Source organism: Bacillus rossius, chromosome 5 (genome assembly GCF_032445375.1).
Source record: "Bacillus rossius redtenbacheri isolate Brsri chromosome 5, Brsri_v3, whole genome shotgun sequence".
In the NCBI taxonomy this organism is placed as follows: domain Eukaryota; kingdom Metazoa; phylum Arthropoda; class Insecta; order Phasmatodea; family Bacillidae; genus Bacillus; species Bacillus rossius.
Genome location: NC_086333.1, coordinates 37,978,043 through 37,998,012, shown reverse-complemented (window position 1 = coordinate 37,998,012; position 19,970 = coordinate 37,978,043). Strand labels below are relative to the sequence as shown.

General features: G+C 32.8%; 1 protein-coding gene across 14 annotated transcripts in view; it reads left to right on the top strand.

The window, feature by feature from the left end:
* LOC134531716 (splicing factor U2AF 50 kDa subunit) overlaps positions 1 to 15,250 on the top strand; it is a 92,421-nt gene extending 77,171 nt beyond the window's left edge. For 8 of the 14 annotated variants that reach the window (XM_063367541.1, XM_063367538.1, XM_063367540.1 and 5 more), the window contains 4 exons: positions 8,375 to 8,512; positions 9,667 to 9,825; positions 11,613 to 11,777; positions 14,457 to 15,250. In XM_063367541.1, coding sequence (XP_063223611.1) covers positions 8,375 to 8,512; positions 9,667 to 9,825; positions 11,613 to 11,777; positions 14,457 to 14,588 — 594 coding nt within the window. In that variant the 3' untranslated portion in view covers positions 14,589 to 15,250. The remainder of the gene's footprint in view (positions 1 to 8,374; positions 8,513 to 9,666; positions 9,826 to 11,612; positions 11,778 to 14,456) is intronic. The other 6 variants (XM_063367548.1, XM_063367549.1, XM_063367546.1 and 3 more) reach the window with 1 other exon arrangement.
* Positions 15,251 to 19,970: the final 4,720 nt, after the last annotated feature.

Genomic DNA, 19,970 nt, shown 5'->3' with positions numbered 1-19,970 from the left:
TTTTTCTCTGTTCCTAGCAGGTTACATTTTACATTCCGTATTTGGGATTCCCTTTAAAACTGTTGACGTTCGATAATCTGGCAAAATTGCTATTAGGCAATTCCGTAGTACCGAACGTGCTGGATTAATAAGCTTTCTCTATTTATTATGCATTAATATTTTAATATGTAGTTTTTTATGTCTGAAAATATATAAATTTAATAAATAATCATAGTATTAAATTAAGAACTGGTTACACATATATATTTACCTCAAAAATATCACACGGAGTAAAATATAGTTTTTTAACCGTACAATTATTTTTTTTTTAAATTTTGTAAAATAATTTGAATGAGAAAGGTCAATAATGTTTTACATTAAAAAAAATACATAGATATAACCATAGGTAGGTTAAATATATTTAAATAATTGCTCTGTTACATAGATGAATAATTATGGACATAGTAGTATTAAAAATGTGAACATTTAATGCACACAATTTTATTATGCATGCAAAATGTCAATTTATGTATCAAATAATAAACTGTTTTCATAAAAGTGTATATTACAGCTATTCAGTATACTAAGTTATGCACATGAATGTTTAAAAACTGGAATATAATCAAATGTAAACAATTAAATTATAAGCACGATGTAATATTCTTTCTTATTTAAAAATTTTCTTGTCAATGTTTACTATTCCTTTATTCATTTATGTTGCATGAAACAAATTTTAGCAGTTCTAGATTTTACTTGGATACAATGGTTCACCACCTAATACTGTATTCACTTATGTTGTATGAAACAATATCTTTATTTAAACAAAACATTACACCACACTTTTCGCACAGGATGTACCTATGTCCGAGATGTGTAGTTTGGGATTTTGCACTTTACTCTTGTTGAGCTCTAAATAGGAAAGTGGTTTGTGTGATGGAGTTGAACGTCTGCTGGAGGGGGTCTTTGTGTCAATTGTGTGAAGAGTTGTTGCAATTCTAGACAAAAATCCAATAATTCTTTGTTTACAATGCCGATGAAGCAGCCAAACTTTGATAACAGCCATATCAACAAGATGGTAGAAGTGTCTCACGTACCATTTCTTTGTTCTCATTGAAATCCTGTATCATCCAATGAGTCTCTCAAGTAGATCCATCCTATCCATGTGTTGGTTTATAGTCTCTGATCACTGCTGGGCAGTTAACTTGTTTTTTTAGGTATGATGACTATAACGTGACACATTTGTCATCCTTCCACAGTGTGTTAAAAATGTAGACACCATCCTCTTGGGCTACATATTCAAATGCAGCTACTCTTCTTCTTTCATCACCTCATCAGTTGGGAGTTTGCAGTTTGATCTTTTATTCCTCCTAGTTGTGCTTAGTGATTGTATGCCATGTTTTGCAAGGAATGTAACCAAAGGCACAGATGTGTAAATGTTAACAAAATACACTTTGCAGCTGCAGCATTGAGGGATTTCCCTACAGAGTCGTAGACAACAGTGTTGCTGCTTGCACCACGATCATCTTCAGTTTTCACACTTTTCTCACCTCGATTCTCTTTTTCGGAGTAGATTTCCAATTTATAGGCAAATCCAGATACTACTCATAAACCAAAGATTTTATAGCTCCATTTGTGGGGTTTCAACAGCATATACTGTTTAGGATGATGCCTAGCTTTTGTTGAACAAATCTGTTTGTACACGGACAATTACTTTAAAAGGATTTCAAATAAAGGTTTTCTCTAGTGCCAATATTACTGGCTAACATATTTAGTAACTTATTTAGCTTATCGTATTCAGATGCAGCTTCATCAGTAACTTGTTAGTATTATCCTTGAAGTGAAGAAACAAAACAAAATTTCTAAAACATGTTGACCTGCATACAGTTCATAACAATCTCAAGTCCAACAACTGTACTCCGATACAACCTTGTATTGAAATCATCGACACACAGGAAATGCAAACCCTAGAAACTTATGGAGCTCCGAATCACTGAAAGCAAGGAGGCTTGTGGGGATTTTGCTTTACACTCTACTTTGTCTCTGCACTTGTATGAGAAAAAAATATATTCATTAAAAAAATACTTGAATAACTTATATGTTGTATAGATTTAGGACAACACTTGGAAGAACTATTTTCTATGAAAATTGAACCTGTTTTTGTGAAATATAGATTCTTTTCTTTTCCTCACAAGTGCTGGGTTTTCATTTTTCGGATGAGTCCTTGTTGGCATCTGATCCTTCTTGTGGCATATCTTTACTAGTATTATTTAGGCTATCTTCAGTATTCATTACTGATGATTCATTACACACTATTTCTGTTCCTTTTTTTATCACCCAGAAAACCCTCCAGTTCATTTTTTGACATTGGCATTATTTCATCTACAAATGCGATTTCTGTGGCAGGAAGAAGAGATAGTGCGAAGGACGCAACACAAATAAATAAATTTCTAAAAATCACCTTTGACTGATCTGTGATATAAGCACTATAATATTCGTGGAAGTGATAAAGTTTTATATTATAAATTTTTTCTAAATCCATTGTGTCACAAGCGCGAAAGTACTGAAATGAGCATCAGAAGATTGTATTTGAATGATAGCAAAACTGGTAAATTTTCTGGGAGAAGAGAGCAAAACAGGCCTGTTTCATTTGTCCTTTGGGTCATATCCTTGTGTGTAACTGATCTTGTTTCCACACTTCCACGTTAATAGTCTACCTTTAATTTTCTCCACATACTGCTTTTTTTAGTGATGGGTCAATTCCCAATTTTCTCTAATCCGAATCTTTAATCCGAATACCAAAAAGTACTTTTGACTATACCTCTCGAATCAGAACCTTAGTATAAAGGGTCCAAAATTAAATAATGTGCAAGAAATGAGATATATTAACTATAATGTTTTATTCATGAACTACGTTTTCAGATTTTCACTATTTTCTGTAAAAATTTTCTTCAGATCTTTTTTCCTTGAATATCAAATCCTTTGAATACAAGGATTTGATGGTATTTAAGGAATTTATTGGCCCATCCCTACTTAATATTCAAGGTTATGTCATTTCAAACAGTCAATCCAACTGATGCCCAGAAGTCATCCATTCCAAGCCGTGTAGCTGCAAGTTGCATCTTTATGCACTGTTAATGGGTACATTTGAGGCCCTTGCACCCACAAACCATTCCTTCATAAAGTACTTTCAAGTTCCTCATATTTTAGTGCTTGAATATATTTTATCTTTGAAAAACCACACACTGAACTGCATTTCCTTCAATCGTTTCATGATTTTTCACACTTGTATTCAGAGTGGAAATAGACATGCTTAACTTCTCAGCTAGTGAAACATGAGTAGTACCTTTGTGCTCATCCACACATTTTAAAATGTTCAGTTATCAATTGAGAAAGTTTTCCATCTTTTACGTGATACCATCTTGATAAGATAAACACAAAAATTCAGTTAATTTCTGACAGTAAAATACAAATTTTTTTGTTTATTTAAATTAAAATTATCAACGATATTGAGTAATGGATATTGGCAAAATATGAATTTTTTGTAAATATATTCATACGTTACTGATGGAAGTCAGGACTTCCATTTGCAGCATGCTAACATTTTCTCAGTCTATGCCATTATTGGACCAGTGTTGGTAGTCTGTCAATGCCATTTTTAATGAGTACTTTGTAAAAATGAGCATACTGAAAATAACAGGAACTACAGCATTACTGTTCACAACAGCATTTTGGATTTGATATTTCACATGAAAGTGTTATTACGTACAATGTACATGACACACGGAACTTGAATTTATGTAAATCTATATCTATACTAATATTATAAAGCTGAAGAGTTTGTTTTTTATGTTTGTTTGAACGCGCTAATCTCAGAAACCACTGGTCCGATTTGAAAAATTCTTTCAGTGTTGGATAGTACATTTATCGAGGAAGGCTAGGCTATATTATATTATCAATAACATTAGGGATTCTTACTAAAAGTCCAATTTAGAATCAAATGCATTGGAGGTTAGATACAACATGCAGTACACGTACAAAGTGTGTGTTGACAATGCCGCAGGCGCTAGAAGTTTATTTCCTATTGCCTATTAACATTGTTGCCATGCACTAGATGCCTTATCATTCATAATTTTCCCATACAAGTAAAAAACAACCATGTGATATTAACAACGAAGCAATCATTACCCTCATATAGAATACATAGAGATAGTGTGAGGTATATATGTAGATATAAAGAGATAAATACAGATAGAGAGATACATAGATATATAGGACTATAGATGTAGATAGAGATAAATATATATTTAGAGACATGGATAGATTATTTGTATATGTGTAACTACTTCAAACATATTACAAAACAAAACTGAATGATGCATTGCAATGCATGCCGAGCATTAGCTAGATAATGGAATATTTTCAATATTAGTAATCCCCTATTTTTCAGTTTTTTTTCTATATTGCTTTATAGAGTCTATATTACATACAGACCAGATAAATAACTATAAACTGGCAGAAGAACGTCTGTCTGGATCTGAAAGTGATATAAATTATTTTGCACACTTGACATTCAAATTAAGAAGACAATTTACTAACTACATCTGATCTCTAAACAGTTCCCCTTCACCCTTTGTTCAGCCCGGGCAACGCTGGGTACTGCAGCTAGTATAGTATAAACAGATAGCGTAGAGTGTGAGAAGCAGATTGTAGGCACGTTGTAATCAACGGGAATTTATTGCATTGAAACAAGACCGAAATAAAATGTTGCAAATAATTGGAAAACAAAAAAAAAGCTGTAATTAAAACAGAGGTTCTCTTGTACATTGCTATTTGCAATAAAAGTGCAAAGAGATATGAACTGCCATGCAGGAACAGAATTCAAAATCAAATTGTCCTGCCTCCAGTATAAAATTTATTATAAATGCACAAAAACAATAATAAAATGTTTTCAATTTCCAATTTTTTTACTCTTATATCATGTAATGTTTTGTTTGAAAATGTAATGGTGTCTATTATTATTTTTTTTTTTTTAAGTTTATAGACTTTTCCATGGTGCAAAAAATTTCACAGAAATATCACACCTGATTTTTACTCATGTTATGCAATATTAGCAGAAGCTTCTATAACAAGAGTGAAACTCAAATTATTAAACTATTGCGGAGGACATGCAATGCCAAATAAATGACAAAAATGTATTCAAAGGAACCAAACTACTGGTGTTTATTTTTAAAACCATTAGCGTAGGTAGTATGTTGTGAATAATACCTTTTTTGTAATTAGCACAAACGTGTTGAAATTGAAGTTAGTGATACTCCCAAGATGATTCTGAAATGTGAGAGGCAGATTTTATTCAAATGTGTTTATACTGTTAATCATAGCATATATTTTGTCTGTGCACACTACGTAATATTGGTTTTTTGGATCTCGGTTATCTTTTTAAGTCTGCTTGGAAAACTTGGAAAATAGGCAAGAAAATATAATTACATAGGTTTTGAGTATGTATGCTCAATTATTGTCTATTTTCACCCACGTTGTAGCACATTAACTTATGGTCAAAACATTCTGTGTTTATCTTGTGTGCTGGAGATTTGGAATCTAAATTAAGCCGGGACTATAAATTTGGCTCTATAATAGGAACTGATGAAAGTGTTGAACCTTCTCAAAAATATATTTTAAAGCATTTCAGTAAAAACAATTTAGACAAAATGATTCTTATAATGCAGCTTGCAGAAAAACTTTATTAATTTATGAAAACATTAGTAGTAACACACAAAATAATATACAGCTAATGCACACATTTTTTACTCATGTGTTAATCTGTTAATGACCACTGATACACACTAGTCGGTTGATGTCTTGTCATGTGACAATTGCACAAGAGTTTCCGGCCATATCTTAGTAAAACTGTTTTGTTAAAAATTGTGCTTGTCACAGCTTTTATTTGTAATGCCATGTAACCAGTTTCTATTAGGAAGCAAGTTGTTACCTGTAGAAATATGGTGACATTCCCATGCTTTTCTGGTTAGGTTTAAGATAGCTCACTAGAGTACTAGCAGTTATTCTTTGATAAGGTTTATAGGTGTGTATGTAGTTGGTGGAATTTCATGTTACTAATGGGATTAGTTTATATGATTATATTAGTGTTTATCTTGTGTTTTTTTTGTTTTTAAAAGCATTGAAATGTTTTGCTATTAATATATAATTTATTGTTATTGTGATGTTTTAATTTTTTCATGGTAATATTTAAAATGAACTATTTATTGAGCTCACTGTAAAAATAATTTTAATTAATCTATTGACTGTGGCATCCAAAATAATTGTTTGTAACATAATTGTCTGGGCAACACACAGTTTGTGAAGTTGTCTTGCTGATACTTGCTTAAAATCAACATTAGTGGATGTTTAATCAAACCTTGATACTAGCATTTGCTTCTTATGTCATAAGCAGGCAATTCTTGAAAGCAAAGGGATGAAAATTTAATTTTTATTATTTTTATTTATTGTTGGTACTAAACTGTTTTAATGGTTTTAAGAGATAAATTTTCTTTATATAGCTAAATGATTACCAAGTTACAAATTTCAAGGAATCATATATATTAAACTGTACTAATTAAATATCCCCCCCAATTCTCAGGAAGTGATGGTTCTATTGCTTTCTTTTGAGTGACCTTTTCAAGTAGATATCTGTGATCTTCTGGAGTATGAATAGACAGAGCAAAAGGAATAATTGTGTGATTGTTCTCATCCAACAACCCAGATGTGAACAAAATTGAAATGCAGACTACATGGTCCTTGAATGGTGGTATGGCTTTTTTTGCCCCCTTCAACTCTACTACTATCAGCCCGTTGTTCCCTTTATACCCTGCATCCTTAAGGCTTGCTTATTTCAACCATGCATCACTGAGCCCATACTTAACCTGGCCCCGTCTAGTTAGATGAAATTAATAACTACAGTATCATTGCTTAGCTAATGCCGCTTAACTAACATTTCAGTAAATGTTTACTATGTGACGATATGGAAGTTAGACATGGTGCCAAACCCCAAATGAAATACACAGTGTATATTCGTTAATCATCCTTTCCAGCATGTTTGAAAGCCTTCTCAGGCCTGAGATGCACTTATGTTCCTCAAAATTAAGATGTCTTAAAACATCACTATCTAAACTATTGTTTATTTGCTTTTATTGCTTTGGTGTTTGGCAGAAGCTTCATTGTAACCCAAAATGTGGGTATGGATGTGTCCTATGATTGGATTAGCCTAAAACATGACAAGATTTATCTTGAATGTCTTATGAGTTGGGCAAATTCAGTACCCTAGCAATGTTGCCTTCTCTTCATAGAGCATACACACTTGCCCCTTGATTTGTGAGGTTTTAAAGTTATGGCATGCTTTTAAGTAATAATGAAAGTACAATTTTAAAATGGCAGCAGAATTTAAATACCTTCTTTGTGGTTCGTTGTGTACATTTCATTATGTCCAGGGGAGCAGGCACAGTGGATAGGAGTCTCAGCAGGGTTACACACCTGGAGTGTGGATACTGTATTTAATGCCGCTTGATAATTTGTTTTACAGTTATGGTTTCTTGTTGTGAAAGAGGCTAGGTTTGGGGGTGTTTCAATATCACACTGTTTAGACGTAGTTTTGCATAAAATATTCCCATTGAAAATACAGAGAGTTGTTTACTTTTCAAACTTAATGGCAATACATATTTTAAAGTATGTGTTTTTGCAGTTAAGTTTTATATAGCATCTATATTTTTATTTTTGATGTTTGTTAATAGCCTGAACTTTAAAATAATGAAAACTTAAATTTGTAAATGCATTTCAAGACTTGCCTGTTTGTGATTAAATTTATGTTTTTGAGAAATTCTGATATTAATGGTAATAACAGAGATTTTGAATAGTAAACTGCAGAAGATATACTGAACTTTAACAAACTTCCAAAACGTGCAAATAAATTTTCCATTTTTTAAATTGGTCTATTTAGGTTCTAAATGAGTTGTACATTACACTTAAGGTAGTGTCTGTTTGAAGAACATTGTTATTGTTATTAGTGCCAATTTAGATGGGTATTTTTTTGTTGAAAAAATGTTTTCAATGTTTTTCTGCAGTTTAATATTACTTATTAAAAATAAACTAGTGTTGTCTTTTTTCATTTTTTTGCAAAATGTTTATAGAGTAAATTATGTTCTTTATATTAAAAATGCAATAATTTTTTCATCATTGAAAGTAATTTCTTGATATTTCTTTACTTAATTTTTGTAATTCATAATAATTATTTTACAGTGCAATTTTAGAGTTTGTATTGTTTGTAATGATGCAGTAAAATTTGTCCCTTTTAGAATACATTTGTCTCTCGTAGTGAGGTTTATTTCTGTTACTACTTATTAGCTAGTTCTTTACATCTCAGGTCAAGGAGCTTCTGATGTCATTCGGGCAGCTGCGAGCCTTCAACTTGGTCAAGGATTCAGCGACTGGACTGAGCAAGGGATACGCTTTCTGCGAGTATGCTGATGTCACGATGACAGATCAGGTAACGATCACCTTTCACTATGCAATTTAGAACATTGTTCCTAATTGTTTATGTAGTCATAGATAATAGTGATAAAGGCTTTGGTCATAGTCCTTGATTATGTTCAATGAAACTAAAACTTTTAGTTTTCTTTGAGAACAAATAGTTATAATGTTTTAATAAATGATTTTATGATGTTAATATTCATCAATACATGCCATAAGCACATAAGAAGACTGTTCATAGTTAAAAGCAGTAATTGTAAAAGCATGCAATTGTGTATAGTATTTTTATAAAATTAAAGTAAAATATGTACACAAGTTTATTAAAACCTGGCTGGTATAATTTTAGTACGCATAAGTAATATGCAGTGTGGTCATTTTAAATATTAGCTTTATTTAATTTGTCGAACTTGTGGCATTGGTTTTATTTTTATATAGATTAATATAATCATTTAAATTACCAGGAGATAAAAAGGGGCAATGCTTGTACGTGTACACATCATTAATCTAGTACAATTTTTATTTAGTGGAATCTGTATTTTTTATAAAGTAATTCTTAATATTACATCTAGATCATGTTTGCTCAAAACAGAAAAAAATTAATATACATGCCAGCACTTAAGTGTTCCAAGAACCTATTAGTACAGTAAGAAAAATCCCACAAAAAATTTCCTTTATAAAAGGTTTTAAAAATTCAGCACTGGACCTATAAATAGATACAATTTTACTCTTCGATTCATTTTTCTTGTAAACAAATAAATGTCTTTAAGTACCTCAAGAAACTTCTTAACAGAGATTTACTCTATTTGTATTGAATACATGTTACCTCATAATGATCGGACAAGAAACCATATATATTTCCCAATTGACTTTATATATTATTTTAATACTAAATACTAAAATAGTAGCATTTCAATGATTCAAAACAGAAAATTTTTATTTCCAGGTAACTTTTGGAAATAGTATAATCATATTAAAGTTACGTTATGCTGCCCTATTCCATGAATTCATTGCATTTTAGTGTTACCAAAGCAGGTAAGTCACTCAGTTTGAAAATGTTGGTATCGAGCGTATTGATTCTTGTTTAATTGAATGCCAAACGGAAAGAAACGGCCAGTAGTCGCAGAGGTGATTGATTGAATGGTGTGTGAAGCCTGTGTTGTGTTTGGGCAGGCCATAGCCGGCTTGAACGGCATGCAGCTGGGCGACAAGAAGCTGATAGTCCAGCGCGCCAGCGTGGGGGCGAAGAACGCCCAGATAGGCCAGCAGGCGCCAGTGCAGTTACAGGTGCCTGGCATGACCATGGTCGGAGCGGCCGGGCCCGCCACAGAGGCGAGTAGTCACCGCTGAGTTTACACTATTTATTACAGAGCTGAAAGTATTTTAAGTAGACCTGTGTGAATATTAGTTCTTTATTTTGAATGAAATATGAACGTAAAATTATTTACAAATACGAATATTGAATTCCAATGGTGGAATGAGAATTATAATCCCACTAAAAAAAAATTCCATGTCATGTAAAAAACTTAGTAAAATTAGACTAATATAATTTAAAATTAAGGGTTGACTAAGTTAGCTACAATAATTATGTGAAAAATGTTCGTTAAAATATTTAAATTGTGAAATAATTGGTTTTTAATTATGCAGCTACCCTAACCTAACTTAACCTGATCAACCAACCAGCCAACCAAAATTTCAATTCAGTTCCTATTCGCCTTATTTTCCGCAACCTGCATATTGATTCAGAAAATTTTCACGAACCACAAAATACAGTGAAATCCATTGTAATCAATTTTTTTTACAAAACATGTGATTTTTTTTAATGCTGTATTCCAAAGCAGTGATTGAATAAGCTTATATTTACATATTTAAACCCTAGTTATTCCCAGAGTTTTCGTTGTCAACTGGCGCCAGGTAATTTGTATTTTTAGTTCAGCAATATTTAGGTTGCTTTTTTTTATATACTTTTGAGTCGCAACGTCTGTTTTGTCATAGATACAGACAGCAAGTAAGCTGCTACTGTATCACATTGTGTTAGATTGTGGCTAATGATTTATACACCGTTGAAACTACGACAATTACGTCTTTTAATGCCCATTCACTGGAGTGTCCATGTTTTGTGGTGTTGTAGTCCATGGTTGTTGATGTTTATTTTTTTCTCCACTTTTAGTGCGTGTGATGAAAAGAAACTAATAGTATTTTATTTTAAAGTTTGAAATGAGAAATATGCTGTGTTTTGAATTGGTTATGTTTACGCAATTTTTTCTATTACTGTATAGCGAGATATGTAGTAGCGAAAAAACTTTTAATACTTGTAGGTTTAAAAAAGATGTTTATTGTTCATGTTTTTGATTCTGAAGTCCCATTAAACACCAAAAAAGGGTATTTATATCACTAAAATGATTTAATCTCACCTGTGAACGTTGGTATTTGACAAACACACGAGGCATGCTATGTCAAGTATTCATAAGCAAACGAATATTGGTTATTTCAAAGTGTTAGTATGCGAGGTCAAATTGAATACTAAAAGTTTATTATTTGCATTCGTATACGAAAATTTGGATTTTCGCACAGGCCTAATTTTAAGGTTTTTATGTAGTCTTTTTGTGGTTTAATCAGATATAAAAAAAATTCTGTCTTATAGGTTTATCAGATGTAACACATTTTTTAATTTTTTTAAATAATTTAACTACATATTTCCTTGAATAATTTAATTTAAATTTTTTTTTAATTTGTAAATTTTTACAATAATATTTTTTTTTTGGTTTTGCAATTTTATTTATTATCTTTTTTTTTGCAGTGTTATTTATTATTTTTATCTCAAATTGAACATTTCTAATAATTAATGTGAACAACAATTTGTGTTCATTGTAATATTTTTAACCAAGGTTGCAGTTGTGTTTGGGTCACTGGTAGTAAGTTATCGTAACAAAAAATTGGCCTAATTACTTGACAGTTAATTCACAAAATCATATTTTTTAAAGTAATACGTGAGTGTATTTTATTTTGGTATCATTTAAAAATTATTTTTAGGGTCTTCTGCAAATGTGTAAAATAGGCAATTTATAAAATTATTTATTTATAGCATGTTACTTATTTGCGGTACGTATTGGTTTCAGGTGTTATGTCTCCTGAACATGGTGACACCTGATGAGTTGCGTGATGAAGAAGAATATGAGGACATTTTGGAAGATATCAAAGAAGAATGTAACAAGTATGGAGTGGTGCGCTCTGTGGAAATTCCAAGACCTATCGAGGGTGTGGATGTACCGGGCTGCGGGAAGGTGAGGATATATTTATCAGTTTCATGTTATTAGTGTGGAAAATCTATATATTCTTATGTGTATTCATTTACATAGTGTCTGTATTGGGTTTTGGAAGGGAATAAAAAGTCGAGAATTTTCAATGAACAGCAGTGTCTCAATAATTCAACATAAATGGGCTAGCAGAACGTCAGCTAAGTGAAAATATTCGATAATAGAGTGGTTTAAAGAAAAAGTATTGAACGTTTTTTGTGTTAAAATTTTACACATTACGGTACGTGTATAATCATTTTTAACAGCAGAGAAAAAAGGGGGAAAACTTGCACAGTTACAGTATTCTCTGAAGTTAAGTCACTGGTAAAGTTCAGTGCTGTATTGATTTAAAGAAATTATTTATAATACAAAATGTAGTCTGCTTTCCAGACATGTGCAGTTTCTTTGCTGCCAAGTCTCACCATTTTTACAGCATCATTATGTCATTGTGATTTTGTTTTTACAGTAAAACTATGAATAATATGCAATGTTGAATAAGGGAAGGTTGGATAAACGAGATTGTGCTGCTCTTGATATAAACTTCTTGGTTTTATTCCCTCCAAGGAAATCCGAGTTGGTTTTTTGACGGGCGCCACTCGTAGGAAACGTGGATGATACTGTTAGCCATTAGGTTTTCTCTGGGCACTCCAGATTCCTGATGCATTTCCTCATTACTGCATTCACATCACTTCCCCACTCATTGGCTCGTATGACTTAGATATATATACACAATTAAGTTTTAATTCATTAATTTTTAGTATAAATTTTGATGTAATGTATAAATAAAATAATTCAGTTTCTTCTGTTCTTCACATTTAAAAATAAGTTTTTGCCACATTATGCATTTGTTAAGTGATTATTAAGAAGAGTAAAAACATCAAATAAACAAATTTTTATTTTGGCAACCCATTTTACTTTCAAAGCTTTGAACAATTCAGCCTACTACAAGAGAAGTGCAAAATGAGACTGTTGATAGCACTGTGGAATGTGTGGAGAGAAACAAAAAGATAACGATGGCGGATAACTATCAATAGGTCATACAAGTTTAAGGGTGGCTTCTACTAAATTTTGTTTTCTTTACTGCACCTTCAGTTCTATAATTGTGTGTTTATTTCGATGCGATGCTGAGAGCTTGAAAGGGCTTTGTCTTGTTTTTTTTTTATCACTAATACGAATTTCGACTGTTTGTAACTGTATAATTTTATTAAATTTAACACAATAATTTAAATGAATTAAAGATATATAAAATTATATTATTGTAGATGATTCAAGCTATATGTAATGAGTTCTTTAAACAGTCATGTATTTATTGAAAAAACTAAATACAGCTTTTTTTTCTTTACATAATTGGGTTTTTTATTGCCATAAGCATTTTATTTTAGCTTTGTTATACAATGGTAAAGTGACATTCACAGTAATCTGTTTTCTTTTTGGTCATAAGATATTTTTGGTCTAGTGGAATAATGCTAATCAAATTCCTTTCCTTTAGGGATGTGTGAATCCTTGATTTTCAGTTTGGTTCGAATCCAATTTGAATCCCTGGCAATATTTGAGATATGAATCCGATTCCGAATATTTAGCACAGAATAATTAAAAATAATGTGTGTTCTCTTTTTTCTAACTGTAACTACTGGCAATTATTTCTTACACTGAGATTGAAATGTTTATAATTATATTAAATTAATTAATAATAAACCCTCTAAACGATGAAATTCAAAACATGAAGCACGTTTCAAATATTCCCTACTTGGCCTATCTAATTCAATTGGAATTCAGAAGTTTCAGAATACTCTTTCTTGTGCAGCATTAAATGTTTCTTCATGCTTGAAGTACTACCAGAGGTGCATTTAAGTTCACGTGCACATGTTTTACACTTTGACTTAAAATCTGAAGTTTTAGCGAAAAAAATTCCAAACAAAGCTACGTCAACTATGATGTTTTCGTTTTGACGTCACTGGCAGCACACATGCCCCATCATGACTATAGGAACTCATTTTTTTTTCTAAACCGATGTCTGAAAACTGTTTCACCATGAAATATTGTAAATTACAATTCAATACTCAAATACAAAGACCAGTATGGAGGTAACTATGAATTTGAACGAATCCCGCGCTGTAAGGAAATCTCATCGACGAGCATATCAATCGCAGTTGCAGGAAATATTTAGAGTTTCTGCAAAAAAAAAACATTTTCAAAAGTGTACTGCAAGTTTTATATTAAAATAAATGGTTATATGACAAAATCTGACATGTGAAACAAACTGAAATATACCTACGTGCTCAACAGTGACGCTCGTTGAATAAGGACATTATTCATTGCATAAATAATTACAGGGAAATTAATTTTCTTCTATACATCATATTATAATACTTACGTAATAGTAGCCTAATTTGATTTTTCACTGCTAGTATTTTTGAGCTGTATTAAATAAATTTATTACATTTGTAAATATCCGTAATACTGTTTGAATCCATGTAAGTACAACGATTCCAGGTTCGGGTAATTGTGGATTCGAACCGTACCCGAAAATATCGGGTACCCGCACATCCCTACTTTCCTTTTACTTTTTTAAGTTTTTTCTCCTGTTTCTTTGAAAGAGTTAAAACAAATTGGTTACTCTGTACTCTTAATTTGATGTAATTCAGTGTTTTTGTTTTTATTTTTCAGGTCTTTGTGGAATTCAATTCTATTATCGACTGTCAGAAAGCACAACAGTCTTTGACAGGCCGCAAGTTCAATAATCGTGTTGTGGTTACATCTTATTTTGATCCAGACAAGTATCATCGACGTGAATTCTAACATTTTTAAAACGCATGTAATTACTTAGCTGTCGGATGTGATTGCTGTTGTGAAGATATAATGTTCAAATGAAAATTGAGTGTTATGAGCTATAGAAATGATGAATTCTGAAATGTTGAGTTAATACGAAGTTGACATTGGGTGCAGAAAATGGCATTTTTAAACAATATGGACAAGTACATACAAAATACAGTACTCTTATCTACTATTTGTGTTTTACAGTTAAAAGTTCTCATTTATCTTAAGCATACTGTTTGGAGTCCAGTTGAAAACAGTTTAGTATCAATTTAAGCAGTACTGTTACATGTTTTCCATGTAAGTTCTGAAACATTTTGTAATATTAGTTTATAAAAGCTTCAACTTTTAAATACATTCTGGAATGCAAACTCTTAGCCTATTTTTGAAGTTATCTGTATTAATTATTAGAGTAAGTACTTTCTGTAAAATAATGGATATTAAAATTATGTTCAAGAAGTTGTTAGCTATAAAGTTTGTATTGTTTATATCCTAGTTCAGTAAAAATTAATCGTATGCTAGTTATTGGGCAATATTTTCTCAACTCAAAAAATAACGCCAATAATGATGTTTTGAAGTTGAAATGTGGAGTTTCTAATCTTTTCCATCTTCATGAATTTCTGCTCAAATAAAAATTTCCTACTGTGCTTGTGTTTTGTACGTCTTCTCCACACCAAGAACATCACGGTATTGTCACATGCCACGCAGAGAGCTGGAACAGCTTAGTTGAAAAACTACATGCTCTGCATCAAAATTAATTGTGAAATTGTGATACTCATGCCTGTTTTGACCACAATTGTTTTTACTTCCTTTGAAATGTGGTCTCAGGGTGACAGATGACAAAACTTGGAATTTCCTTGACATGGGGAGGGGGTAAGAGCGCTAAGGAAGCTGTCACATGATCCTTCTCCCTTCCTGTCCTCCGTTGAAGGCAGCCACAGCCCCCTTCTCTCTCTCTTTCTCTCTCTCTTTCTTTCTCTCTCCCCCTCCCCCCACTCCCCCCCACGTTTACTACTGTTTATTATGCATTTGCATTGAAACTGTCTATTATCTGCAGAGACTAAACTATTTTTTTTATAACTACCTGCTTGCAGTTTTAACAAAGACAGTGTAAATAACACAGTAATATGTATTCTCAGTCTTAAATGTTAATTGCTCCACACACAAAAAATTCCAAGAATTTGGTTATTGCAAGTCAACGAGCTAACGAGTTTAAAAGTAACTGCATTCAGGCATCCGATGCCGTTACATTAATGTGTAAGTACTGCAACTTCAGAGTTAGGTTTGAAAGAAAATATTCCATTGCTAAAAACATTAAAAAACGTTAACGCCAGTAAGGCCTGTGTGAATATCAGTTTTTTAAGTTTGAATCAAATACAAATATCAAATTCTCGAATACAAATGTTGAATTTGAATAGAAAGAATTATGACACCACTAAAAAATTTTTTTCACATAGGTATTATAACAAATACATATTGACATATAATTAAATGTGTAGTGTATTGGCTTCTGGGAAATTAAATAAATAATACATAACAAGAAAAAAATTTTTTGGTGCCTAGGATTTTGGAACTGATTGTAGCTATATTTGGGGCACTGAATCTTGAATATGAAATTAGTTTTTTTTCTATGAGCTCTACTTTGGAGATAAGTGTAAAAAAAGAAGTAAAACCTTCTGTTTGACTCCTTTCGTCACAGGGATACCCCAGGCTGGGAATCCCATCATTTCAATGCAACTAAATTTGAGATCAGCTTGTGAGTTTTAGCTGTGCAGGATAGTTCAAAGTTGATAAAAAATGAGTTCCAGTAGAAGAAGTTGTATAAATCATCCTGGTGTTTTTTGCTACCTATGTGGAGAATACATATTAAAAGTTAACAGGAAGACTGTTAGTGACCTTGTAAAGAGAGCTTATCATGGATACTTTGGTGTTAAGCTTGGTGATCAGGATAAATCCTGAACACTGAATAAGGTTTGTACAGTAAAACCTGTGTATAACAAAACTGAGGGGACTTGATTTTGTTATGTTTGTAATAAGAGAGGTTTCTTTATAAAAAGGTGAAATCCAAAATTATAAAAAAGCATGTCATAAAATAACAAATGCATATTTAACATTGCACCGAATCAAGAGTCATGTTTTAACACTATTCGCATTAAATTGCAAATTAAGACATGTATTATTTAGGGAAATAAATTGTATATAATGTACATACTACATACCTAGATGAAAATAACTGGGCAGGAAATCATATTGTATGTACATACAGTCGTTGCAGCACTCGAGAGAACTAGTTGCAGCCAATTGCACATTAACTTAAAAATACCTAAACTACAGCATGGACAGAATAAAAACATGTAAACAATTAATATTACTGCTTTGATAAATAGTCTTTAATATATGTATGCTTGGTATGGTTGCTTAACTCATTAGTCACACCACACTCAAGTTCTCGCAACATTTTAAGATTTGTTCCAGAGCTACTTGTTTCAGACGTCAGAAATAATCTCTCCAAAACATCCAAGGCCTAATTCACGTCTTGCCTCGATGGCCTAAGTACCTCAGTGTCGACTTCTTCGGTGGTGTCATCCGCTTCCCCCCATGGCATGCTTCTACTTTCAGAGCAAAAGTTTTGTCCGGGAGGAGGTTATAAAAAAACACCCGCCTCATCCGCATTGAAAATGTCCCGCGATGCATATTCTTTGGTAAGTCTTCGCAACTGTGGCTGCCATTCTTCTTGGACACAAGGATCAACAGCTGCCTCCTCACCAGCAGCTTTCAGAGTACTCAGGTTCCAACGAACATTGAAACTTTGCAGCCAACCATTCGATACCTGGAAATTGTCTATCCCCATTCTTAATGCCTCATATTTGGCCTTCTCTTGAAGGATAGATCCTGAGATAGGTATGCTAGCTGCTCGACATTCCATTACAAAGTCAAATAATTTACTATCAAGATTATCGTTTTTGCAGTGTCTCTGTCTTTTTCTCTCGGCACCAAGTACAAGTCCCTTACTTTCAAGATCACTTCGCTGCGAAAGTATTGTTGACAAGGTAGAGTTCGGAATTGAAAATCTTTTTGCAACATCTGTTTTTCTTTCGCCCAGATCTACTGCATGAAGAATTTCCAGCTTCGTTGAAAGAGAAATGGCTTTTCTCTTTTTCTTGTCCATAGTTTCTAAAAAATTCCGTGTATGTACTGATGATTGCACTTAACCCTCGTATGTGGTTAGAACCAGATGCAATTGAATGTCCAATTGTTTCTTACAAACAATTGTGTACAATTGTACAGTAAAAAAATTTATTAGGATGCCTAAAACAATAAAATCTACCATACATATACTTATTGCTTGAGAACACGACGGAAATAAACTTGCAGCAATAAACTCAGAACACAAAGCCAAAAATTTCACGAAAGATTATTCATACAAGCCCGGACTAAACCCATAGACTAAACCAACTGCCGATATCAAATTCGCGCACAACTTTCGTGCTTTCGAGAGATCGACACACAGCACTGACGACTAATTTATCGCGCGCAGTCGACCAACTGTACCATGTCATCTTTGTTTCGGCTGCTTCTTTGGCGACGTACTGCTCTCTTCTGTGTAGTGTGGATAGTTCTATGATGCAGAGCAAGATGGCAGTCCACAATTGTTTACGTTACGTTAATATTTGAGCAGAACTCAAGTATTTCACCACAAAATTGTGTATTTTGTACAGTGCCATTTATTTTGTTGATTCGTAATAGAGGAGTTCTGTAAAATCACACGTTATAATTATTTTGTTACAAGAGGGTAAAAATACATGTATTTGTATAGGATTTGGGTGGGACCTAGACATGATTTCGTTGTAAACAGGATTTCGCTATACAGGTGTTCGTAAGGAACAGGTTTTACTGTATAACTTCTATAGAACATTTATGCCAGTGGACTAGTTGGAAAAGAACAAGTTTGAAATTCGGTGTACTGATGGTTTGGAGAGCACCTAAAAATCACACTATGTTATTTTTGTCTAGTAACTATTACTCGAATCAATCAAAACAACCTTAGCAGCACAATGCCCAATCCCTCACTCACAGGAAGTACCAAATTGCTTTTTGTGTTTAGGTTGACATTTAGGCATCTCAAAAAATTGTGAAATGGTTACTATAATGAAATTCTGTTGATTTTTTTTTCTCATGAATTCTTGGTTTTTTTTTCTGTAAACATTACCACTCACCACCTCTGGCTAGCTCAAAATTATGTGATGTGTGGAACATACAGGTTAGTAGCAGGTCATGAAAAAATTCTTACTCGATGTTCGATGTATTACCTGTCTTTTTTTTAAATCAAAATAAATTAAACTGTTTATTCAGAAAGGCGAAAAACGTGGAGCCATCGCCTGGCCACGGCCTGCTCGGCCCGGTGCTCGAACGACCGCCTTGCCCGGTGTTCAGACAATGACTGAATTACAGCCTTCCTTCCCTTTGTGCAGGCTCGCTGACGTAATTGTCAGCCAATCAAGGCGCACAGCAACAAAAACTTCCACGAAATACTTCTGTCCCCACGCCGCAGCGATTTTGTCTCTTTCTCACACTCCCGTGACAGTGACTCACATGCCTAGCGTGTGAAACAAAGCCTCGGTCGTGGAAAAACAAAGAATTACGTCAGCACGCCTTCCCACACAAAGAAGACCGCAAAAAAAAAATTACTTCAAAAAATAAACTTATGAATTTTAAAAATAAAAACAATAAACCCGGGGAATTTTGTTCACAATAATGTCTAAAAGGAACTAACTTTCCATAATTTGATAATCTAACCTGAAATATGAAAAAAAAAAATTATAACAAATGATTATTACTGGATTGCATGAGGAAGCCTGTATGTAATCTGGGTTGTTACAACATGTAGTTTAGTCAGTCGTTTCAGGAGAAGCATAGTAATCATTTGCAAACATGTGTTTTGATCTCAGACTGTATTGATTTTACTATGCGACCATTTATTTAGTTGTGTTTCGTGAATAAATAATTCAACATGGAATTTATTTACAATAATTCCGGAGATTACCTGCTTCTGCGGATTAATAGAGATAGTTATTAAGAGTGGGGCTCATGTGTTAATTTTAAACAAAATATATGAAACACAACCAGAATGCACATGTGATGCCGGTGGGGGAAAATATGGCATCAGGAATCATTTGAGAAATTCAAAACTAAAAAAAAAAATTGGGATTAAATAACACGATGTGCTATGAAGGGTGTGGCTTGACCATAATCAGCTATTCTTCAAGGGTATCTATATGAAGTGTGTGACTTGTGAAACTAGCGTTTAAAATCAAGTAACCCCAATTTATGAAACAGTCAACCTCACGTAAACATGAAATAAATAAT